Source organism: Lytechinus pictus, chromosome 8, assembly GCF_037042905.1.
Source record: "Lytechinus pictus isolate F3 Inbred chromosome 8, Lp3.0, whole genome shotgun sequence".
Classification (NCBI taxonomy): domain Eukaryota; kingdom Metazoa; phylum Echinodermata; class Echinoidea; order Temnopleuroida; family Toxopneustidae; genus Lytechinus; species Lytechinus pictus.
In genome coordinates, this window is record NC_087252.1 from 9,812,422 (window position 1) to 9,839,047 (window position 26,626).

The 26,626-nt window shown below is 35.9% G+C and overlaps 3 protein-coding genes and 1 long non-coding RNA gene across 4 annotated transcripts; 3 read left to right on the forward strand and 1 right to left on the reverse strand.

The window, feature by feature from the left end:
* Positions 1–2,443: 2,443 nt before the first annotated feature.
* Positions 2,444–3,885, reverse strand: LOC135154859 (uncharacterized). The gene is made up of 2 exons (XR_010294278.1): positions 3,778–3,885; positions 2,444–3,350 (listed from the first exon to the last, which is right to left on the reverse strand). It is a non-coding gene; the product is annotated as an uncharacterized LOC135154859 (long non-coding RNA).
* A 3,181-nt stretch (positions 3,886–7,066) lies between these two features.
* Positions 7,067–13,508, forward strand: LOC129267255 (uncharacterized). Its single transcript, XM_064103073.1, has 5 exons — positions 7,067–7,241; positions 8,320–8,410; positions 9,369–9,652; positions 10,688–10,756; positions 11,077–13,508. The coding sequence occupies exons 2-5, from the start codon at positions 8,373–8,375 to the stop codon at positions 11,451–11,453; spliced, it is 768 nt and encodes a 255-aa protein (XP_063959143.1). The 5' UTR covers positions 7,067–7,241; positions 8,320–8,372; the 3' UTR covers positions 11,454–13,508.
* On the forward strand, positions 11,682–12,323 carry LOC135154992 (NACHT, LRR and PYD domains-containing protein 3-like). Its single transcript, XM_064103262.1, has one exon. It carries the CDS (start codon positions 11,682–11,684, stop codon positions 12,321–12,323), a length of 642 nt encoding a protein of 213 aa, XP_063959332.1.
* Positions 13,509–18,601: 5,093 nt separating the features above from the next.
* On the forward strand, positions 18,602–23,860 carry LOC129266824 (uncharacterized). The gene is made up of 4 exons (XM_064103075.1): positions 18,602–20,293; positions 21,790–21,957; positions 22,510–22,597; positions 23,562–23,860. The coding sequence occupies exons 1-4, from the start codon at positions 20,105–20,107 to the stop codon at positions 23,576–23,578; spliced, it is 462 nt and encodes a 153-aa protein (XP_063959145.1). The 5' UTR covers positions 18,602–20,104; the 3' UTR covers positions 23,579–23,860.
* The last annotated feature ends 2,766 nt before the right edge of the window (positions 23,861–26,626 follow it).

A 26,626-nucleotide genomic window follows, 5' to 3' on the forward strand; every position in this document is an offset into this window, starting at 1 on the left:
ACAGGCGTCCATTAAAGACCCATGCTAATTACGGCACACGAGTCATAATCAGGCCAAACAAAATGGGCGTTTTATGCTATTTTCAAAGTGCCCCCAATAAGTTCAGTCAACTTTAAAGAGGCTGAAACTCAAGGGATCTCTTTTTCGAATAAATACTAAGCGATACTGGGGAGACAAAAATTTCTAATGAAAGGGTTAATTGACAGGCGTCCATTAAAGACCCATGCTAATTACGGCACACGAGTCATAATCAGGCCAAACAAAATGGGCGTTTTATGCTATTTTCAAAGTGCCCCCAATAAGTTCAGTCAACTTTAAAGAGGCTGAAACTCAAGGGATCCCTTTTTCGAATAAATACTAAGCGATACTGGGGAGACAAAAATTTCTAATGAAAGGGTTAATTGACAGGCGTCCATTAAAGACCCATGCTAATTACGGCACACGAGTCATAATCAGGCCAAACAAAATGGGCGTTTTATGCTATTTTCAAAGTGCCCCCAATAAGTTCAGTCAACTTTAAAGAGGTTGAAACTCAAGGGATCCCTTTCTCGAATAAATACTAAGCGATACTGGGGAGACAAAAATTTCTAATGAAAGGGTTAATTGACAGGCGTCCATTAAAGACCCATGCTAATTACGGCACACGAGTCATAATCAGGCCAAACAAAATGGGCGTTTTATGCTATTTTCAAAGTGCCCCCAATAAGTTCAGTCAACTTTAAAGAGGCTGAAACTCAAGGGATCTCTTTTTCGAATAAATACTAAGCGATACTGGGGAGACAAAAATTTCTAATGAAAGGGTTAATTGACAGGCGTCCATTAAAGACCCATGCTAATTACGGCACACGAGTCATAATCAGGCCAAACAAAATGGGCGTTTTATGCTATTTTCAAAGTGCCCCCAATAAGTTCAGTCAACTTTAAAGAGGCTGAAACTCAAGGGATCCCTTTTTCGAATAAATACTAAGCGATACTGGGGAGACAAAAATTTCTAATGAAAGGGTTAATTGACAGGCGTCCATTAAAGACCCATGCTAATTACGGCACACGAGTCATAATCAGGCCAAACAAAATGGGCGTTTTATGCTATTTTCAAAGTGCCCCCAATAAGTTCAGTCAACTTTAAAGAGGTTGAAACTCAAGGGATCCCTTTCTCGAATAAATACTAAGCGATACTGGGGAGACAAAAATTTCTAATGAAAGGGTTAATTGACAGGCGTCCATTAAAGACCCATGCTAATTACGGCACACGAGTCATAATCAGGCCAAACAAAATGGGCGTTTTATGCTATTTTCAAAGTGCCCCCAATAAGTTCAGTCAACTTTAAAGAGGCTGAAACTCAAGGGATCTCTTTTTCGAATAAATACTAAGCGATACTGGGGAGACAAAAATTTCTAATGAAAGGGTTAATTGACAGGCGTCCATTAAAGACCCATGCTAATTACGGCACACGAGTCATAATCAGGCCAAACAAAATGGGCGTTTTATGCTATTTTCAAAGTGCCCCCAATAAGTTCAGTCAACTTTAAAGAGGCTGAAACTCAAGGGATCCCTTTTTCGAATAAATACTAAGCGATACTGGGGAGACAAAAATTTCTAATGAAAGGGTTATTGACAGGCGTCCATTAAAGACCCATGCTAATAATTATCCAGTGTTGATTTTTCCAACCATTACGTCATTTTAGGTACGGGTCTAAAGGGGATTCCCGAAATTCCTGGATCCATCAGAGGCGTGCTTCCTATTACATATGAGGAGCGTACGTAGACGGCGGTATTCCACAATGGAGCTACTACGGAAATTTCAATACCAGGAGCAAAATACCACAATCGTGTAAAAAACTAAAAAAGGGTATTTTGAATGGAAACGTGAACAATAATACCATTATGATAATGCAGGGGCGTGTCCGGATTTTTTTCACCCATAAGATTATTTTCCCCGATCTGCCACTCAAAGTTAATTTTGGTTTGTTTCTTTTAAGGTGTTGTCTTAACAGCGTAATGAGCCAAACATTTTGACGGGGCTCGATATTATAATATTGTAATTTTAATCACAAAATCAAAGTTTGTGATAGACTTTCATGTAACATGAATTATAGGCCTATATTTTTTAATTATTCCTTTTCTTTTCTCCACATTTTCTTGGGGGGGGGGGGGGCAAAACGCCGATGTCATAAGAGTAATTTCTTAGCTTTGTTCTTAGAAAACAACTTTAAAAAAGTTGTAATAATCTCATAGCCCTATTTAAAAAGTGCGAGCACGAATTGTGAGCTAAATTTTTTTTAACTTCATGTATGTTGTTCTCAAAATTGAATATTCTGGGCAATGTTTGTGAACCTGAAGAACATGCGTATGTAGAAAGATAATTACTGTGAGCGCGAAGCGCAAGCAGACATTATTTAATATGGGTTCTGGCTTGATCGAAAAGGGACATGTGAAGGACGATTTGCAGTTAGTCATAAGACGATACATATTTCAACTTTTATTTAAAATTTTTTGACATTCTGACCTAAAAAATTGACATTCTAAGCACTTTTCGAAATAAACGGTAAATTAGGTAAATAACTAAAACAATTGATGTGACCGCGAAAAATTTGTGATTTCAGACCTAAAAAGGAGACACTTTCTTCATGTTTGTTAAATCATGAAAAGGGATGTGTACTTTGGTATCTTCGGGGGGGGGGGGGGGGGGGGTGGCTCGGGTCTCCTCGCCCCTTAGATCTGCCTATGAAAATTGTGCAACTATACGGGACAATTAAAGTAATGAGTTCACGTTACTTTATTATTACTTATTAGTTTTATTGCAATTACAATCACAAGCATAATCACAATTTTTATCATGTCTTTGGTAAAATTAATGGAATGAAATCAGGTAGCAAAAATTAGAAGGGGTGGTAATTGGGCCTTCCATTATTCATATAATTTTCCTGGGTAGGTCCAATTAATTCGTATTACATACACATTTCAATAGCACATTCGATTCTTTACATTTTTTAAAACTTTTCTTATCTACCAAATAACAGTCAAAGACAATTCTGCTTATCCGCATTTACATATTTATCAGTATTATAAGGGTTGAGATTTAACACATTTCCCCATTGACGGCATATTAAATGCTAACAGCCTCAGTTTTACACTAAAATTAATAATCTAACTACGATGCTTTCATCAAAGTATGCAAAGATTAAACTACTTTTTTGTGAATTCTATAAACAAATCAATCTTAAATCATGAAGAGTTCCCAAGAGCTAGGCATCCACTCATTGCTTCTTCTTTCACGGCAAAATGTTTCTTCTTCCTGACGGTATTTCGCCGACAAGCCATGTTCGGTTGTTCGGATGGATGTTTGAATCTGTAATGAAACAAACAAAAAGATAGCAAATATCAATATTGATATTTTAACAGTTACCAAATAACTTAACAACTCTGAACGACGAAAAAAATCATCTGAATAAGGGTTAAGAGACAACAAGGGTCTGCGAAAGAGAGACTACATGTTACTAGGACGGGAAATCGCCGTGTGTTCACATAGGCGGAAATTGGACAATCTGTGATATCGCGATATCAAAGTGTCCGCTGAGTCTGTCCGCTCGCTTCAGGTTGGTTGAAAAACTCCTCGAAACAGACGGCTGCCAGCTGTCTAATTTTTTGCATGCCACTTGCCAGGCCAAGATACAATCGGATAAACAATAAGTTATATAATCACACTCATCCGTATAATCAGAGTTTTGAATCAATACTACCTTAGGTAATTAAGTCATAATCACTTTGAAACTTACAAAAAACATCTTCTGGTAGCCATGATAATGAAGACAATATTGAAATCAATCTTCGGTCACGTCTTCTTTGTTGGGCATGCATATCGCCTGGGAAGTTTGTTTTTGTTTAGTTTGCAACGTAGAGGGCGTACATTTTTTCCTGGTACGTTAGTATTCGTGTCTACCACTGAACTAGAGATACGTATTTTTAGTTCAGTGGTGTCTACCGAGGTTCTTGTCCAAGCTCGTAGTCACTCGTGCAACACTCTTGCAAGAAACCTACGATCAATTGCAAGTCTATTTTTGGTCCCTAAATCAATGATATGTCTTGCAATCAATTGCAAATTTGCATTTGATTACTAATCTGCTCCTCGAAACAAAGAGTGTAATCTGATTTGCTAGAGCAAAAATCGCGATCAGTTGTAAAATGGCAACAGAATATTTGCGATTAATTGCAAATATTTTCTTGTTGCCGCACCCCCCGCGGGGGGGGGGGGGGGGGTGATAGGGGGCACTTAGTAAATGTATGGCGTGTATTTTCCGCGGTTGAGACTCCCATAATTTTCAGCCTAAATCTCCGTACCAGCTAGAGCATCGAACTCAAAAAGACGGAAAGCTTTATTTTTTCCCCGTTTCGGAGACCCGACCTTGATTTTGTGGTTTCCTGTTCCAGTGCATGAGCGCTCATTTATAATTAACGGTACTCCGGACTGAAATTATTTAGGGATGATTAAATTGAGTAAAATTCTTAAAGCAAAGTGCTGAAAATTTCATTAAAATCTGATAACAAATTACAAAGTTATCAAATTTGATTAGCAATATTTAGCAAAATGCTCGCCATCATGAATAGTCATCAGAATATATAATGGTGGGCTGATCTGGGACCCGTAACACAAAGCGTAGCAATGATCGTAGAATATTTTTCTATGCATTGACTACAATGCACAATCAATCGTGAAAATCATGTGTACAATCATTCGCTAACCTTTATCGACGGGACCCATGTCCCAAGTTCAACCCCATGCACTTTCCTTTTTGTTTTATTACATATTGTTTCATTATTTCATACATCATTTACATTGTGTGAATAATAATTATGCCTAGATCCCTTGTAATGATCCCAGGGGGGGGGGGGCACTTCCATTGACGAGTGGATACCATGTGCGACCACGGGGTCATGAAAAGCACCCGTATTTTCCAAATTCTGAAAATGCACCCCTTAACAAGTATTGGCGTGTGAAACTCTACCCTTAACAAGTATTTGGAACAAATACTATTGGCAAGTATTCCCAGAACTGAGCCCCTAAACAAGTACAACGATGCATTTTTCCATATTCTGAAAAGGCACCCCTTAACAGATATTGGAAACAAAACGATACGGGGCAAAAAGGACATCCTTTTATGATTTTTTTTTAATCATTTATAAAACATTTTGATTTTGTTTTATCATCCCCGAATATTTGACCCTAAACACGTATATTTTTCAGAGCGAAATAAATACCCTTTTTCAATATTTTTGTGCTTTTGACACCCTTATCACGTTACGTACGTAACGTGCCCTATCTTGAAAAAGACATCCTTTTTACGTGTTTTTTTGTTTTTGGTCGCGCATGGTATCTACTCGTCAATGTAAGTGACCCCCCCCCCCCCGGGTAATAAATATGAGTTGCAGAAATGAATATCTAATGCACTAAACAGTAGTTAATCCATTTTTTCCAGTTCTTGGAGGGAAAAATGTGAACAAACCTATAAATTTCATATAATATACAAAATAACAGGTGGGGACATGACACCATCAATTTGCTTTATGCCTGCCAATAGAACTGTGTCACCAGAATAACGCAAAACTTTAAAATGTCATAACTTTGTTATATTCCTTGTCCGATTTTGATCAAATTTTCAAGGTTTTGTTTGTATGGTTTTTCTCTATCAGTTCAAATAGTATTACCTCCAGCCTGGAGCAACCCCTATTAATAGACCACTCGGATAGGGCACATCCACTTCCTTTCTTCAACATGTTTCTATTAAGGATTTCATTCAAATAAAATCAAGATAAATACAACAAAATTCACAAATCTTCATTTTACACAAGAAAATGAAGAGTTTGGTTGCAGAAGGGGTCAGATCCATTTGGACCATTCCGACAAAAATCATAATTTTTATTTTCCCATATTGCAATATTCTTATAAATTGTCATGATATGTACTACCCTATCTTCTTCTTCTTTTTCTTTTGATGGAGAACTGCGGGATCCAGTGGATACGCAGAAGAAGTGGTTTGATAACAATGTAGAGACAAAAGATCAAGGCTCAGGGGGGGGGGGAGGGTGGAATAAAGTGTATCACAAGACTGTCTAGTTGTTGTTCACCAACAAAAAACGTTTGACATGAAGCTCACAATGCAAGAAATGAAGCCGAGAGAGCAGTAATGAAGTTGGGGAGCTGAAGCAATATGTATACTATAGTTGCATTAGGGTCCAATCCAAGAAGTAGGGCCTACAACGTTGTTTACAAACGCTGATAGAAGGGTGTTTCAATTAGACTTTTTACTTTAACCCTTAATTTTGCACTTTTCATCTTTCTCCATTTCATTTCCCCTCTTTATTACTTCTCTGTTGTCCTTTCTTGAAAGGGAGAGGGGGGGGGGGGTGGGAGTTCCCATGTGAATCACCACCCTGGAAACAGCACTCTTTACAATCATGCATGATATCTAATGATAATATCGTGTATTTCGATGTTCCATAAGTATGATTATTAGTAATAAGGACACATGGGATTATTGGAAAAGAGATTATTTGAATGTCACGGGCAGAATAAATTAAAAAGTTGTGAGGTATTTGCGGAGATAAAAGACTGAAAACTGTTCCTTATTTATTTCATTTTTTTTTAGGTCAGTCGGGAAATGTATAGCACCACTGTCCAGAGCCATGTGCCAACTAATGAAGCCAAAGATGACGCCATTTGGTTCGAGGAAAATAGCCGGGTAATAAAAAGAAAAGATTTATGTTTAGAATTCAGCACTGATCTCGGTTTTGATTTTTTCTCAGGGCTAAACTATATATATCCAGAAAATGATAGGAAATTGAATAGACATGCAATTTATGTAAAACAGGTCGCCAGGGCATGTGTACATTATGTATGCAATGTATCATACATGAACAATTGTTTATTATATTGCACTTGCACTTTAAACTCTCGTGAATCCAGATTATCAGCATTTATTTGGCAATGATTAACTCAATATACGATTAAAGTTCCTTATCCAGTCGAGTTCAACCAAACCCGTTATAAAGACATTTGTGTCAGTCCTTCATTTTCTCTCTGTCATTAGGCCTAACGTGCAAACACACCTAGACACGCCTTGAGACAATCATTCTACATGCATTTGAGGCGCCCGTTTCGTCAAGTAACACTTGGTGATTAACATAAATAACTTCAAAAGTTTTGGAAAGGTTGTGCATATATCGTGATTCTTATGAAGATAAGGTAAGATCTTCTTGTGATTATAGCACTCACATTTTCTTTACGATATGGAGACAAAAAGAAATATCTATCTTTGGCTATTGATATCAATTCCATGAATATTTCATATGTTGATGATAGACCCTTCATATTGTAAACAAGAGCTATTCTTAATGTTTGTAATGTAGCGTTTCAGGCACATACAAATCTGTTTTTGAGAAACAAAATCTTCAAAATCGAAGACTTGTAATCATGTAATCATGGTAATAGCTTGCTAATAAGCATTACCATTGTTGTATTTTAATGAATGGGTCGTCAAAAAGGGGGAAATCATTTTCTAAGGGTTTCTCTCCCCAGTTACTTCCATTTACCTTCGAAAATAATATTGTTTGCGAAATATACTTTAGCTTATAATTGTTCATCGTTTTATGATTCATTTTATGTTCTTATCAAATGGGTCTTCACCCTGCCTGCTCTATTTTTAAGGAGACGTATCCCCTTCCCTTTCGATTTTAATGCTGTATTAAGCACCTTGTGCATCCAGTTTGTTGTAATATGTAAATTTTGAAATCATTATAAAGGGGAAGTTCACCTAGACGACAGGTCGGTTTGATAAACGAAGAAAAGTGAGAGAAAAATATTGATGGAGGCTTGAATAAAATCCATCAAATTTATTTGTGTTGTCATATGCGTCCAGCTTACCCAAGTATCAATATGAAATCCATTTTGATTGAATGTCATTAATAAAATAAATTGTTTGTTCTTTATTATTTTTTTTTCCAAGAAGGAGTTTTATCAATCATTTATCAATTTTTTTTTAATAGTTTGGACATACCAAGTCCCCATTATATCTATATGTTTAATTTGTATTGATGTTTTATGTGCACGACCTATATGGTATTGGACCCTCGGCAGAACAACTGTAATGGCTCAGCTGAGTAGGGCAATCCATCCAATCTTATTTTATCATGCATTATATTATATTGTAATCTTATATGTATTGTTTTTATATTGGTAAATAAAATAAAATAAAATAAACAAAACAATAACTTTTCTATTTGTATCATGTATTTGCTTTGGTGTGATTATTTTCTTCGTGCAGTGGGCGAATCGAGTCTGTCGGATGAGAGGCGCCAGGCCTACATATCTTACATCATGAATGGAGCCGAAGCTACCCCTGATGGGCTGGACAGGTAAAATTGTAGACCGAATAAATGAGCTAGTTCGGGGAGTAAAAGTTAGAGGAGTAGGCCATCAAATCCTTGACCAATTTGGAAGGAAGAAAGAAAGAGATGGAGAGATAGAGAGAGAGGGAGAGAGAGATGGGATTAGACACTTAAGAGTAATAACGTATTGTTTAAAAGGTTTGACATTTTGAAAGGGGACCTTTGTGAACAGGGTAAATTCAACAACAACAAAATCATTATGGTTGCTGGAACAAAAAAAAGGAGAACAATATACTAGACTAAAAACATTTTGTTAAGAAGTTATGGCATTATGAATTATGAGGGGAACCCTGTATGAATACCCACCAATTATACACATTGATGGTTCGAAAAAAATAGCGAAGCGCCATGTGATATGACAGTTGAGATTTTTCTACTTCTTTGAGATCGTCCGTCGCTTAGATCGAATGACGCAACTAGAAGCCAGACGGCTATAAGTTGCTTGCTTTTTTTAGTGATGATAATGTGTCTGACACCGATTATTTAAGATGAATAGTAAAGAGAATATTGGATATGAGAGAGAGAGAGAGAGAGAGAGAGAGAGGGGGGGGGGGGGGGGGGCAACACCCCCGGAGTTAAGCTGCATGTTCATGTATATGCTCATTGCTCAATAAGCGGGTCACTATTCATAATATGAATACAAAGTTTCATTTTTGTTTGTCTATTTGTTTTTCGTACGATTAACAATAGGCCTAAATTACGTAATTGTAATACAAAATAATATTAGTAAGACACACTGCAATTAGGACTGAATTCCTTTGAAACTAATGAATGTATCATGATTCCGTATCAACCATTTCCAAATGTTCTGAAACTTTTCCCTCCGTTCTTTTTGTGTACAATAAACAAATATGCCACTAAATATGCATTTTCCCTCCATTCTTTTCGTTTACAACAAATAACTTATACCTGCCTCTTTATACAGTGTGGTCAGTGACAAGGAATACTTGAAGCTATCAAAACGAATAGGTCCTGATTACTTCAGCGAATTAGGTGTTAATCTTGGGTTACCAAGTGAAGAGCTTCTACAAATCGAGCACAGGACCCCTAGTATCAGTAATGCATTTTTCAAAGTTTTCTTGCGGTGGAAAAACAAACAGCAGCCAGGCACAAATATCAGGGCTCTACTTGGAGAGATATTGGATGAAACCGAATTAGGGTCTCTCTCTGGAGACCTAAAAGCCGGAAATATACTCCAAAGCAAAGAAGGTAAGGTTTTAAAAATTCCCTAAAAAGATGTAAAAGAACAAAACATCGAAAAATATTATCTTTCATCATATCTCTCATTCAAAAATGTAACTAAGATTCTAAATAGTATGATTCAAAGATTCTAAATGAGTGATCTCCGTTGACCAATGGATGGGTACTAATTGTGTTCGATAAATATTTATATGTAAATATTATATAAATTAGATAAATATTACATGTACTTCTTAACACGGTAAAACATTGTTTATAATGATAAACTATACCATTATTTCCTAGGAAACTGACACACATTTATTTCTTTGACATCTTTGGCGGAAAAAGGGTTAGCTGAGTGCTAAACAGATCTACGCATAGACTCTTCCTTTGCAACTAATCGTTCCGATTACAATTAATATAAAGAGGAATGTTTATAAAATATCTCGTTACTAAAGCTGAGCAAAAATAACACCCTTCGACAGTACAAAAAATATGAAAGTAACGTTACACATTTTCTTTAAACTTTAAAAGGTTAAAACAAAAATGAATGAATTATAGAATGAAATGAAAAAAAAAATCCTGACTGAGTCATTTTTCTGAACAATTACATGTACTACACGTATGGTATGAAGATGAGAGAGCGAATGACATCATTTACTATTTCTTTCTATTACATGAAATAAATATATTTATTTTTGTAGATTTGGCGATAAAGAAGATTTAAATCGAGTCTCAAACAATTTAAGATCTTGCGGTTCAACAGATTCACGGAGGGAATTAACGATGATGAAAATGCTAATAAAATAGGAAATGGATGACATATTATTTCGTCACATATAACACAATTTTTCTGAAATCAAGCCAATCTTTAAAGTCACATACATCCATTTTCACATCCAGTTGCTGCATGCTATTTGATAAAATCTTTTTTTTTGTAATTCGAATTAATTCGATGTTGGTATGGATTTTGCATTTTACTCGCGGAACATTCTTCTTTTATATCTATATCTGTGAATATGAAACATTCAGTCGTCATTTTTTTTCTTATTCACTTCGTAGGTTCATCTGCTACAACAACAGCACTACAAACCCAACCGCTTTCTTCTCACCTTGAAAAGAGCTGCATAGGTGAATATAAATATGATATTATTTTAAATTTTACCGTAACTGCAAATACTTTGCACAGTTCCAATGAAAAAAAAAAGAATGAAAATATGTTATTCAACGTAGGATTTAGTGATCTCTGAGAAAGAGTCCTTTATTATTTCGACAATACATTCATATGCATTGTGGGTCAATAACATTTTTTTTATAATTATGATAACTATTTACCTGATCATGCTAATGGTAACTGTGTGCCTATTGAATATGACTGTGTGATTTGAAGAATTAAAAAAGCACAGAAACCATGGTAGAATAATAGTTCTTATGCATTTAATTTTGTGCAGATGTATCAGGGACAGAGCCACTTTCTCAGGATCTTATCAAGATGTGCAGGGATGATTTCCAGAGTAAATACCGAACAGATCTGTGTATGATACGATCTGATCCACTCGACCCTGATTCCGTTGAGCAAATCAAAGATATATACATAAACCTTGACCTGGAAGAGGAGAAGAAAAAGAAGAATACGCCACTTGAATACAAGAATCTCTTCAAAATCAGAATCAATGGAGAATTTCCAACCCGAATCATGCTTCAGGGAGAAGCTGGAGCAGGGAAGACAACACTTTGTGCCAAGATCGCATGGGACTGGATAAATGGCTGTCCAGATGTTCCCAACTATGTGTGGGTGCTTGTTGTTCCTTTCCGTGAGGCAAGATAAAATAGAATCGGTCGGTTTGTCAAGTCTTATCTTTCAAAGGACAATCCGACAACAGCCAGCCAGATCACAGAGTACATCCGATCAAATCCAGAAAATGTATTAATCGCATGTGATGGATTAGATGAGTCTCACATCGAAGTTGTACAGAAGCGTACAATTGCTTCAGAATCAGTAAGCACCCTGCAGGCAGCGTCTGCTGGTCAATCCAAGGAAAAAGCTGAATCACTAATGAAGAAGCAGAGAGGCGACATCGCGCTTGTGGACATCCTCCGCTCAGATGAGCTTAGCAGATGTCCTGTGTTGGTCACAAGTCGACCCTGGAAGGCCAACGAAATAAGATGGAACAGTGTTTTAAGGAAACGCTACACTTTCATTCGCGTGCAAGGATTTAGCTGGGAAAATGCAGAAGCTTATGTCCGCAAGTACTTTACAGACAGTGTGGCGACAGCCGATCAACTCATCTACGCGATCAAAGGAAATGGCATCGTATATGAGCATATGGCCCCATATCCTATCTACATATCAATGATCTGTCTGATGTGGAAAGAACTAGATTACAAGCAGAAGAACAGGTTTAGGTCATTGCGAACATTTTCTGAAATATTCGATTGTATTTTTACATTCTTAGAAGGACACTATGCTCAGAAAGAGACCACAGACCTAGACGAAGCATCCGTCGAAACAGCTCTCTCCGATATCTCAGAGTATATGAAACCAATTGCTAAAGTTGCTTTAATTGGTCTCCAGGAAAAAAATCTCATTTTCAGTGAAGGTGATTTTGAAAGGTATTCAGAGTCTGTTGAGGTTGCTTGCAAAGTTGGGGGTCTTGTCGCGAGAGAAAAAGATGACATCCATCATGTCCGTACATGAAAATCGCAGCCGATATCTGCAGTCAAAAATCTTCTTCCCTCACAAACTCTTTCAAGAGTATATGGCTGGTAAACATCTTGCTTCGATGTATGGCAGTGATGGCGATGAATTCAACAAGCTGATTGATGACGTAGTGCTTCCTAGGAAAGAAGAATTCAGATATCTTCTGTACTTCACTGTATCACGGGATGAAACTGTTGCCAACCGTGTAATACAACGTATGGTACTTTGTTTCAAACCAGACTTTAGTGATGAGACACGTATGACGAATAGGAGGGAGAGGGACTTCCTGGTAGATGTTTCCCTTGAGAGTCGAGATCTGGAAACTGCAAAAATGGTGAGGCGTATGGAGTTGAATAGTGAAGTCCACATTGGTCTCGAAACAGCAGCGCACACTGTAGCAGGCTTTGAATTTATTGGAATGATTTCAAATGCTGTAAGTTATTTCATACATATAATGGGGAACTTGATTAATTTAAGATAATGAGGACGTATGAATGCCAGATAGAAGAAGCCACTTATTCATTATTTCTTTTTATTCATTTGCTTTATATATATTTCCTTATTTTTTCTTTCTGTATTCATAGTTCATTTATTATATATTTTTTTTGCTTATTCATTTATTTTTATTTTTTTGACTTCGTTTGAAACAGGGAATGGTCCTTCTAGGTCTCACCATGGACAATGACAACCATTTCGTCGTGTGGTTGTCATACGAAGATGATTTCTTGGTCTTTTTGTTGCCTAAAAACTAAAAGGTCGTTAAATCCAAGGGGGCGGGGGGTGCAATTCAATCGAAGATTGGACACCATGCGTGACAATGGGGTTTCGAGAAGCACCCTTAACACGTATTTTTCCATGTTTTGAAAATGCACCCTTATCAAGTATTGGCGTGTGAAATCCTAGCCTTAACAAGTATTGAGAACAAAACGGTACCATTGACAATTATTCCCTGAATTGACCCCTTGAATAAGTACAACGATATCTTTATTGTTATGTCACGGACGTCGGCTTTTATTTTCTTCATTGGGTTAGTACCACCCCCACTCACATCTCTCGAATCGGACCCTTAACACGTAATGTTGGTGTACAGAAGTACCTTCTTATATAAAGTATCTTTTACCCTCGCAAATTGGACCATAAATACGTAGTTTTCCTAGCGAAATATAAACCTCTTTTCTTCATTATTTTAGTGTTCTAACACCCTTATTTACGTTACGTACGTAACGTGCCCTGTCCGTCGTTCTACATAAAAGCACACACCCTCACAAAAACCCATACCTAACATATCACCTCTCCCACACATACCGCCACCCGCTCAGCCACACAAACTTGCATAGGGTTCAACTTAAGCAACCGCTTCCAATTCAGGAATTCCATCTTGAAGGTAGTTTTACAATAGAACAGTTACTTAATTGTTGATCACCGAAAGATATAACTCATGAGATGATGTGAGTGTGGATGAGTGCGTGGGTAAATGTGTTTGTGCGAGAGTGATGTGCAAAGCGTGAGGGCGTGTGTGCGCTTGTGCGTGTGTGCGTGCGGCGCAATTACATGTACTTTTTGAACACCTTTTTTTCATTCTTCACCCGGCAAATTGGCGCAACCGAGATTTTAATATCTTCTGGAGATTGTCTCGTAGCCAGTCATGAATGCAAAGATCCACATGATAATGATACCAAAATGGGCAGGGAGAATCAGGACAAAAGATCGACGATTAATTGTTCATACTTCAAACAAAACAACTTCAATCTGATGTGATATTTTTTCTGACTTACTCTATATATTGAAAGGGTAATGCACGCCAGACTGACATTGGGCGTTACTGCTTCTGATACTACTACTACTACTACTACTACTACTACTACTACTACTACTACTACTACTACTACTACTACTACTACTAATACTACTAATACTACTAATACTTTTTTTTTTATATTACTACTTCTACTACTACTACTAATACTACTAATACTTTTTTTATATTACTACTACTACTACTACTACTACTACTACTACTACTACTATACTACTACTACTACTACTACCACTCCATTTGTGCCCTTTGGCACATTCGACCTCTACGCTTTCTTTCCATTTTTTTGTCTTTCTCTAGCACAACTCCGGGCCTCATTTAAACTCATCCATCTCTAGGTATTTCTCTCCTACTTTACAGTTCTTTTCCATGTTGTTTTTGGTCTACCTCTTTTTGTTTCTTTTGATATTTGTTTTCATTCTGGTTTCCATATTAAAGCAGTGTAACATTGACGGCTATCTTGCTTTCTGAAGACATGACATATCCAAGGTCGAATTCCAACGTCCATTTTCTCTTCTAGATATGGCCGTCTCACCCATTCGAAGTTTAACTTTACAAAACCAGTCCAACGACAATCACTGATCCGCATCACATCGAGGTGATACTCCTTCATTTAGGCTTTTTAATGGCTGTTTCAATCGATGAGCTTCCTTGCTGATTTGACCCATCGATGTCATAATACTCTGGTCATTCTGAAACGTGATGTTATCGTCCTCTGCGACCTGGCAAGTCACTACTCCACAAACCTTGGTTATTTACCTCAAAAGTGCATCTGGTTCCCGTGATAAGTTCTTTTTCACAGGAATGGAGAATCAATCGATTTCCCAACTTCAAACCTGGAGGACCAGTGAACTGAATTTTGTCTGCTCTCTCCCCATATACCAATTCGGCATTGATAAACCTACCAGGGAGTTGCACCGCCGCCAACATGATTGTTTCATTGAAAGCCCCTCCACCAAGACAAGGTATAGTCCCGGGAGAAGAATTGTCCAAGTTCCACTTGTTTTAAATTTAAACAAAATGTGCACGGGCGCCTTTGACGGATTGCATGTGTTATGTAGAACACGCTTGTGGCTCACTGGTATGGGTGTTTAGTTAAGAGAAAAGGAGTGATGAATGGTGGAATGATTACAGTGACGATGTCGGGAGTTCTGAGTAGCGATGTTGTATAGGAGAAACGATCTTTCATAGACGTCAGAACTCGAACTTCACTCCTCGTCTTCATCCCGGCAAGCCACAGATATGTTTGTTGCAGCAAAAATTGTCGCCGGCGTGTACTATGCATACGTCCTTCATGAATTAATTTCACAGATTTGTTGAACTTGCTAAAACAAAATCGCTAGCGACAGTTTGTGTGCAACGCTGGCACCACAGGTTGACCTCGGTGATAATCGTACAGGAAGTAGCTCTGGGGATCTTTTATTCAAGCTCCGCCTACCAATATTTTCTATCCCAATTTATTTTGCAAGCGTTTTAAATGAAAAGAGTTGCCAATGCTACTGCATAATTTCTCACACTGCTTCGGAAACCATCAGCTTTCAAAAATGTAATGCTATGACATTTGTAATTTCTTAAAGATTATAAACAGGATTTCAATTGATTCGGAAGAATGTTGAATAAAGTATGTTTGGTTAATCATAAAGGCAAATTTTTAGGGTCATTTTGTTTGGATATATCAATTTATTTTGTGGACTCACCTGTATTACTTTTGAAATCTTCATACTGTTAATTTACCGCTTTACATTTCCACATGGATCTGTTTCAAGGCCACCCTCTTTGTAAGTAGAGAATGTGGAGACAGCGTCGGCCTATCGAGTGATTTTTTTTTTTTTTTGAATAATATTTTATTTTCTTCCTCTTTCAAATCAATAAGTTGACAATCACAATTCATATAAATAAAGATTCTTTGCATGTATACAATCAATAAACAATCAAACAAATAAATATATCAATATCAATGAGATTACAAATATTTTTAAAATGATTACAAATGAAATTAAACTGCCACATTTCTCTTCTATGACAATGTGAAGCATTTTTTTTTTTTATGTGAAAAAAAAAAAAACTCTTATAACTCTTCCCCAAAAAGTACATAATATAGCATAAAATTATTTCAATATTTTTTTTTTATATCAAAATTATGTCAAATCAAATAAACTACTTTTTTCATGAAACTCTATGCTCCTTTTAGAGGAAGATTACATATATATAATCTTTCACACACCCACGCACCCTCACACACATACACGTACACAAAAACCCTCACGCACACACATCATACAACAGGTAGCACATCCGTTCTGGTCTGTCGATCTGTAACTTTGTATCATTGAAAAAAAAAAAAAAAAAATAGAATACGATAAATGATAAGTCAAAGAAATGCACCAATTTGTTCCCATTTTCTTAAGTGTACTCCCAAATTCCCTGTTTTCTTGGCTATATTATATTCTTCTTTTCTGTAACCTTTAATCATATCTGTTGTTTTTTGTACGGACGGTGGTTCGCCCTTTTCTCTGGAAATAAAAATTATATGTTTTAGCAGAAAGATTATACAGTTTATTGCATGTATTCTCACACATTTACCAGATAGACCGATGAAAATTGTTTTCCAATCATCAATCCTAACTTCCTTTAAATGAAGCTTTTTGATGACCTCCTTCCATAACTGTTTAACCTTTAAACAATCTAAAAATAAATGTTGGTATGTTTCTACCTGTTGTTTACAAAAAGAACAAAAATTGTCTGACTCAAAACCAAATTGGAAGAGCTTCTCTTTTGTATACACTACCCCATGTAATAGTTTGTACTGAAACTCCCTTTGTTTACTACATATAAAAGCATTCTTTTGTGATGTGGCAGAGATAATATGTACAGCGCCCTCTCTAAACTACGTTAAACTAGGCGTGGTATCCTTTCACGATAACTTCTATGCTGTTCTTGCTGAAAAAGGATGGAAGTCCTCGGTGAGTAAAATAATCACGAAGTAAAAGTGTGTATGCTCTTTTGGGTGTTTGTGTAAGAAAAAGTAAATAAAGTTTAGGTATCTACAGAATAATCTGGATAATACAAACAAAATTTACTTCACAGTATCCCGAACTAGATGTCAAAATCGAATAAACACATTCACGTGAGATAATGATACCAACACACGTAATATGCACACTGGCACTCCTATATATATTCCATCAAATCCTCTAGCCAGTCAACATCATTTTGTTATTTTACTTTGCACCTGTACATATTACTTTTGAATTGAACTTGGAAGTATGAAGATTCATACACATAAAGGCATTGTATACCAATACTCTAGATGTAAACATCAAAGTGGGCTTTGTGATCGTCCAAAACAAAATGTTGGTGCAAGCAGGTTCGTCGACTCTGGATTGGTACTGTGAAGTCTATAACACCAGACTCATCATGCCAACTTGTGAGAGCTTTGTGTTCCATGGAAAGGCTGACCATTCTGACACTAGATGGAGGTGTTAAGGAGGAGAAGTTCTACACTAGATTGAACACGAGTGCATCGAACTTACAGGTAAGGATGCAAAGGCATCGACATTACAGGTGAATGGGGGGCTTCTCGTAACGGGCGGTGGCTATCATTTCCGAAATGTTCTACGAGATAATGTCGGATGCAGCATCAAAGGTACGTAGTGAATGTCCTGTAATCTTCTGTCTTGTCTGGGTATAAAAATGTAATATATTTTGTCTCTTGGTGTTGAATACGCATGAGGGAAATTGCAGTCAGATGGAGTAATAGAAAGGGGGGTTCCTGTGATCGTTCAGATACTGTTAGTAACATATGTGAAAATAGAGTGCAGAAAAACTTTTAAAAAGATGTAAGTGCGGAAAGAAGAATGAAAAAGGACGCTAACGACAGATTTTAATTTACCCGTTATTTACAATCGAAATGAAGTTACCTCTATTCTCTAAGCCAATTCACCATAAGAATAATTATACAGCTCGTACGATCCCAACGGGTGTAAGCAGTCGCACCACCAATAATTGTGAAAAGGGGCGTAACTTACGATCAACTTTTATCAAATGTGTAATAAAGATGTAATAAAATTCTCCCATGTATGAAAGTAACACCTGGGGAGTGTTTCATCAACATTTTCCTCCGACAAGTTGTCAGATCTGACATCTTTCTCTGATGTTGATTGGCTGAGAGGTACTGTTACTATGGTAACTGTCGGATAAAATGGGACTTGTCGGATAAAACGTCCGACAAGTCCTTTCATAAAACGCTCCCCAGAAATGCACAAATCTGTGATTTGAGACTTACTGTTTGGCCTTGCGGTTTGCAAGAAAAAATAGTGATATTTTACTGTTAACATACCACACAGGTTCAAACTCTGAATCTTCAAGGTCTACATTTTCCCACATCAGACTCTTCCAAGTATCTTGCACAATCATTGTGTTCAATGCCAAAGCTGAGCAGCCTAGCGATCCATTGGATGACACATATGGAGGAGTTTTGTTCATCATTGAAAACCAATGCATTATCTCTTCAGGTATCAAATTCAAGAATGTGAGGGATCGACGGTCAATAAGTTCTGAGTTTTGGCGGATCCCTCCATTTACTCAGCTTTACGTTTACAGGGACATAAAGGAGATCAATGATGAATACACTTCTATTACATTTCTTTCTACACACTATTCATAATAATTATTATTTTGTTTGTATTGACCGAGTTAGATATTAATCAAAGTGTGACATTTTGTTTTGATATTTTTGATGACTTTAAATGTATTGAATTTCAAACTTCGAAAGAACTTTAAAAGCTGGTAACCATAATTTTCTCTTCCCAACCCAATACATCCCCTAGAAAAAAGAAAAAAAAAATGTAGAATTTGTTTCGATTTCTATTTAACACACTGATGCTATTTTGTTACAATTGAGTAGATAATGCTTATCTAGTGTTATTTTTTTTTCTCTCTTTCACCCTCGTAAGAGGGACTTTATTTGTTCATATGATATTAACAATAGTTTTTAGAAAAGTCACATACACAAATATACATAGATAAATTAACGAAACATGAACTAAAGGATTGAAAGAACCTTTGAGACCTGTTTTAAATCAAGTCTCTTCTGATTACATTTTCTTATTAAATAACTTCGAATTTCAACTTTGAAATCTTTAATAAAATTAGTTTTTAGTGTTTATATTATTGATTCTGAATATTTGATTTACACTTTAATCCCAGTAATTTCTTTTGCATGCACTTTTTCTGGTTTGCCCTGCAAGCGATGACATACTATTGAAGAGCTCGATTATCAGAAGTAGGTTTTATCGTAAGTTAATAACGTAGAACAGGTATAGTAAAATGCATGCTAGTATATGTTTCATTTAAGGATTACTACCAATCATTCACCGTGAAATGTGCTTTTTAACTACCTAGGTCGACGCTATCGAAAATAATATCAAATAGCGTTACTCATACTCAATTCATCTCAGTGCATTGTGAACCACTGTGCTTTATTGCTATAATAATACTGATAATGTTTACGGATACTTTAAAACTTTCCTTGTAGCCAAAGGCTGAATTACACAACGATTTTACAATGGTTCACATTAAAATATTGATTTAATTGTAAATACTCACTAAAGGTAGACTAAAATCAAATCAGAAAACGATAAAGGTTTAACTCCAGGCGCGTATCTAGCATCAGATCCTACAAAGCATTTCAGGGGCCCAATTATCTGGGGGTAATAGTGATTCTATTTGGCTTGTTCACAGGGCTTATACTATTTGTTGACATACTTGATGCTGGATACGCTAGTGAACTCCATTCAACCTTGAAATATAATCAGAAAAAATACAAATTAAGAATATGTGAGGCACGGAAGTGACACAAAATTCATATGAATATATGGATTGTTGATTGGAAAGTAAACATAATTCAATTATATGGAATAATTCAGGGAGAATTCAAGCAGTGTATGAAACTCTTTCCATTATGTCTGTTGTGTATGTAAAGGTAAGAACTCTCAGTCTTCATTCAATTGAATTGCCAACGCTGACCTCATCTGAAAACCTAGTAGAATCACTTTGCTCCATGCCACACCTAAAGGACCTATCAATTCAGGATACGGATGTAACTGAGGAATTCTGCACTGCGATGAAGGCCAAAGGAGCATCCATTAAGGTATTATATATATCGGATATTTTGTATTGCAATAAAAACTATCAAAATTCAATCACAAGCAGTCAAAGACTGAAATGTGTGAATGTTTATATTAATAGAAACATAACAAAATATAAAGTAAACATTATAAATATTGAAATACAATACAAATTCATACAGATGAAAAAGAAATGTATCATAAGGAACTACCAAAGACGATAATTTAATTTAAAAAGTGTCACCAATGAAAATTAGGGGAGTGAAAGATTAGGAAGAAAGAGGAGAGAGGAGAGGAAAAGGATGAGAAAAGGGAAAGAAATAGGAATAAGACAAAAGAAAGGGAAAGCAAGAGATGGAAATTCCTTTAAACGTGGTCTTTTGTGAAAAAAATAATCTAGAATCAGGCATTACTATTGATAAGATACCTTTATACACAACCACACATTCACAGGTGATATAAATTGTTCTAGAATAATTTAACAGTAAACGATTAATACGAATAATTATTTTGTTAGAGAGTATGAATTATCAATACTCTGTATGAGCATAGGAAGGGGGGGGGGGTATAATTAGCCAGCTTGTATGACATTGGTCCACCCTCTGGTTTATATGACTGTATATCACAATTTAATACAAACAGATCAAAGTATTACCGCCTTAAAGACGAATAATAATGAAAGAGTATTCTTATTAAAATAAACATTTTTAACATAACAATCAGGCTAATCAATGCCTTCCGGTTATCACCAGGGCTAAATAAGACATTTCAAAGGTGCCAAGAATATTATTTTGGTCAATTGTACACTTGATGGAATAACATTCTAAAGGTATTTTTCTCAAACATTTATGAATAATTATGTACATTCCTTAGTTCTTGTAAACGCTTGAATAACCACATTCATTACAGAGCGTCACTTATATTTCAATTGAGTGAAATACTTAACCTTAAAATGTAATTCATAATTATGGACACTTCTTTGGCTGAGGGAAAACAATGTTCTTTGACTCGGTATGGAATTCAAATTATTTTTTCTTGGTATTAGGTAATGTTATAGAAATATTAAAAATATGCATTCAAATATACCGTCTCACTGTGAAAACAGTTTGAATTGAATCTTTCGTTTTGCAGATTAATCTCACTGTCCATCTGTTTTGCCGTTGTCCAAACTTCTTGTTTAGGCCGTGGATCTATGGTTAACCACTTTATCGCAATAATATTATTTACATGCACATATATATATATATATATATATATATATATATATATATATATATATATATATATATATACATGTATATATATATGTATATATATATATACACACACACACACACACCCTATCACCCCTACTCACCCCCACACACACTCTCTCTCTCACACACCCACCCTCACACACATATTATACATAGACACAAACACCCTCACACACCCTCCCACACACACATATATATTTATATAAAGTTTAATATTCATGATCATTAAACATTTATTTTGAATCACTGGTTTAAATATACAGGTTGCAATACTCAAACTGAAAGGGATCGATTTTCCCTCATCCGTCTCATTAGAGTCCCTTGCTGTATCGCTCTGCTTCATGCCAAACCTGACGGATCTATCAATACGTTCGATGGATGAAATAGAGGAGCTTCTGTCAACACTTAAAGATGCAGCAACATCAATTCAGGTTTTCAGTCAGATTTTCTAAAACTGATTTTTTTCTCTCTCTTTATAATTTTTTTTTTGTTTTACGTTAGAACAAATGTACTTATAAACGAAGGTGATTTACTTTTAACTGAACTGGTTGGTATTTATTGATATCATTGTTTTTCTTTCTCTCTTTTTGCATCCTTATGCAGTATGCCCATTGTTATCAAAGATTAACAAATGTGTTTCGTACCATTAGGAGTGGCTAGCAGATATTGTGCAGCATTAGCTTTTACCATGGCAATTTGTAGAGGAGGATACTCCTTGTCAGTTTTCGATTTTTTATTGGGGGGGGGGGGGGGGAGTGCCTCCTTTCCCCCTGGCTAGTCCTAGATCCAGCCCTAAGAGAGATGAGAGAGGAATATGATAGAACAAAGCCTACGAAAAAAATCCACAAACTATGCGTAGATATATATACACGCGTTCGTTGGTAAGGACTTTCGTTTTATCACGTCCCAGGTTCAATTTAATACTCAAAATAAATGTTACAATAAATTGTTTTTGCTTTCTTTTTTATTGTTATCCTTTCTAGGGTTCTTTTCCGAAGATCAGCGAAGGAAAATTCAGCTTCAATGGAAAGGCTCAAATGGATCGCGAATCATTCTTAGAGACTCTAAACGGTAAATAAACAAAAATAAAAGCGAAAAAAAATTCTAGCACATACAAAAAAAGGTGAAATACGACTTAGACCTGAAACTATTTCTTTCATAGTTTTTTCCGTGTCATTAAGGTCCATTTACAATTACACTTTTATGATGCAATTGATGAAACTATACTTCTAAACTCGTATCTCTCACTCTGTGTCACTTGAGTGTGAGAGACGGGTACAAGATTGCCATACTTTGATACAAGCTTTTGGCACCTGGAGTGCGTTTCATGAAAGGACTTCATCCGACAAGTCCTGTTGTATCCTAGAGTTACCACATAGTAACAATGCTTCTATGCCATAATCAAGGAAAGTTGTCAGATCTGACAACTTGTCGGATGAAAATGTCGATGAAACACTCCACAGCTCTTTCCTTCGTCTACACGATATGCGTGCGTGTGGGTAAATGTGTGAGGGTGTGTGTGCTTGTATGTGTAACACCGGGCCTACTAATAAATGTGTCTGTATAAAAGATAAAGTTTTACTAGGAAAGTCGGCAAGAAGCTTTTGTGCATTGTACACAAAACTTTTCTTTACAATAAACCAATAAAAAATATCGTAAAAATTGTGAGTTGAATTGGCGCAATCCATCCAAAGCCCCTCCTAAGGTTGTACCTAAACTAACGATCCACCGAAGGGTTTCTGTCCATGCGGGCAAAACAGTTAAAAGTAACTTCAAGCAGTCACATAGATAATGTCATGAATGTAGAAGCATTTAATTGGCATCAGCAAATAAGTTTAGCTGAGCATATTTGAAAAGAAAGTTTGCATCACTTTATTGATATTATCACTTTATTGTACAAAGAAGCAATTTAGGAAAAATGTTTTTACACAATAAGATAAAACAAATATTTCCATTTTTAAAACTCTAATACACATGTATATGATGGTTCCCTGTTTACGAGCTTTGGTGTCATACTTTTTCTTCCTCATTGCAGATGGTGCTAACCCTTAGGAAATGAGAAACAAATGCGCCACGCATGGGAATTGTGTCATACAAAACCGGATTGGATTCTTCTCCATTGCAAACATTACGGTAGCACAAAATGTGTTCACAAGTAGACGATATGAAGTTGTGTGAAAAAGTGAAGATAAAAGATGCTAGGAATTTTTCAATTTTCAGTGCTACATGTTTGTCACATATTTATCTTTATTGGGGGATCAACTTGTTGTTTGAGTGGATTTGACCTTCGAATTTACGGATTTAAAAGGAAATTTGACATTTGATTTATTAATTAATAGAAATAGAATAAAAATAGAAAGTGCATCAAATAAAGCTTCTAAACCTTATTACAGTATTTACAAATATGAATTGTAATTATACAGGATTGCAATTACTTTTCTAATTATGTAACAACCATAAAGATATAAACAATACATGTTTGTTTTATTGCAAGTGGAAAACTTATGCATTATAAATAATTACCCCTATATTTTTAGAATTAAGTTCACACGGTGAGGAATTATAATCTTGATAAATATTATGTACACGAAATTTAAGATTTACTACAAACGCATTGAGTTTAAGAGCTAAACTATACCCCCTTTACTCTTGACATTGCAACTAATTTCGTTATGTTTATCCTCTTGGTTATACGAAAAATGTTTAGATGAGAAAAATCTTTTGGTAGAAAATCTGTAAACGGGGCATGATATTCTAGACTTTGACTATATGACCAATCCAATGTGCTATAGTTATCCTAGCCTCTTGTCGAGACCCTGGCGGCTGCTTGCCGTGCGAAGCGAGGGATTTCTTAATTCGCGAAGCGAGTTAGGCCTGTCTCGCGGCGCTCTGCTTCGCCCTCTCCCTTGCTTCGCCATGTTCGCTCGGAAAGCAGCCGACAGGGTCTCGACAAGAGGCTATAGTTAGCCCAGGTGGATAATGTATCTAATTACACTCCCAAGTACAACATGGCTATATATATTTATTTGTTTCTGTTTTGGCAATATACATACATATATTATATACATTTCTATTTTTTAAAAGGTTAATTCTTTCTTCAAAATTATTTTGTAAAAAAAAACTCTGCCTGTCAAGATGACAGAATAATGATGGCACAACTATTAGTTCCTTTCCTACTATTTCCTACGGTTTATTTCCAATTCTTCGAATGCCAATTCGTTCAATTGCCAACTCGTCTACTATCATTTGGTCTACCATCAGTTCGTTCACTATCCACATGGTCTACTTGCTAATCCGTCAATATACCATTACGTAATACCCAATTGGTCCAATAACCATTTAGTCCATATACCATTTGGTATATTTGGACTAAGTGTTAATTGTGCAAAAACGAATAAACATGAAACGAATATTAGACCAACTGGTTATAAGACGAAATGGTGATTTAAAGAAGTGATTATTGGACCAAATGGTTTGTTAGACAAATTGCTAATGGACGGAATGGCATCAGACTAAATTAAAGTGGACGCGTTGGCAGTAGACGAATGGGCAATTTATCTTTTATAATACGGAATTTAACGAAAACAGACATTTATAGACCTACATGTGATTATTTTCTTCCTTTAAACAAATAGTTTGCAGCAACGAATATTCAATACATTAATTTAAGGGTAAATCATATATTTTACATTCTTGGAGCAGAAAATAGAATAAAAACGACCAATGGAAATTTCCTGTAATAAATGCACATGAACAAAAATAAAATAACAGCATCAGCCTCTTCTTTGCTAATTTGTTCTGGAATTCATTGGGATTTTTCACCAGTCAAATTAAAATTCTAAAAATTAACTCCTAAAGATCTAGAAGTATATTTGTGGGACTGCATGTATAACAAGACTAAAATAAAAAAGAAACAGATGAAGTAAGAAAAGGTCTTTGGGCTATTTTCTTCTTTTTTAATTAAGGTTTAGAAAAAAATGCTACTTGGCAACATGTCTGTTTTGTAAGTTTGTTGCAACATAGAGTGGTCTACTCTTTCTGAAACGGACGTTAATTTTTTCGATCTTTCCCGAAGTGAAGTTGGCTGTATTCTGTATTCTCTCTTTTGATCGTAATAGGAATAAGCATCAGCTCATTTCACATGCATAATATGAAATATTTCATAATAAGTCATGACTACGCATATGTCAAAGAAGTTATAGTATCGCTTCAGATCTTTACATCTGTTCTGTGGTGTATTCGGTCTCAGCGACAAAACCACTTTTGTCTTCAGTCTTAAGGATATGCTTCGAGTAGCGGACGGAGGATTCTTCTTTTTCTTCAATGTCTTCCTCTGAACAATCAAAATCTGCGTATGTATGATGGATGGTGACATCATCTTTCTCCGGATCTTCTTGCTGTCCTAGTTGATCTTCAGGCACGGATTCGTATTCGGGATCATTGACGCGCTGTGAAAATATCGATGAAAAATATTGTATGGATGTTATTCACTTTTGAAATTATATCTTGGCTTGCTCCTAAAATCGGGTTTTAACTATGATGATTATGGGTAGATAACGATGATGATAGCGGTAGTGATAATGATTTTATGCATTAGTGTTATATAGGCCTAACTGATATACACACAGACTAGAGAATTAATATTTACTTCAACTTCCGATGCGACACCGTTGTCAATCGTCGCCTTTTGTGACTGGGATGGAGCTGTCGACAAGGGCGTCTTGTTAAAAGTTTTCAATCTTCTTGCACGATCTAGGGATAAAAGAAAAACCCAATAAGTTCTCGGCTCTAACAATTTGTATGCATATATTTACGCATTTTCTGTTGCACACTTACAGTTTCTGTTAGGTGTTGTATCACAAACAAAATTTTAATATCCACTGATCAAATTTTCATATAGAGGGTTAGATAATGTTTGCCATTGAATTGCAGTCATGATTTTTTTTTAATTCCCATACTTGTATGGCTATACACCGATCCATATAACACATTGAAAATTGTTTCGAATCGGTTCCTAAGGAATATAGTATATTTGACTCAATGAAATTATATTCTCGCTTTAATTAAAACGATATTATCATATATTAACTTTTATTCTCT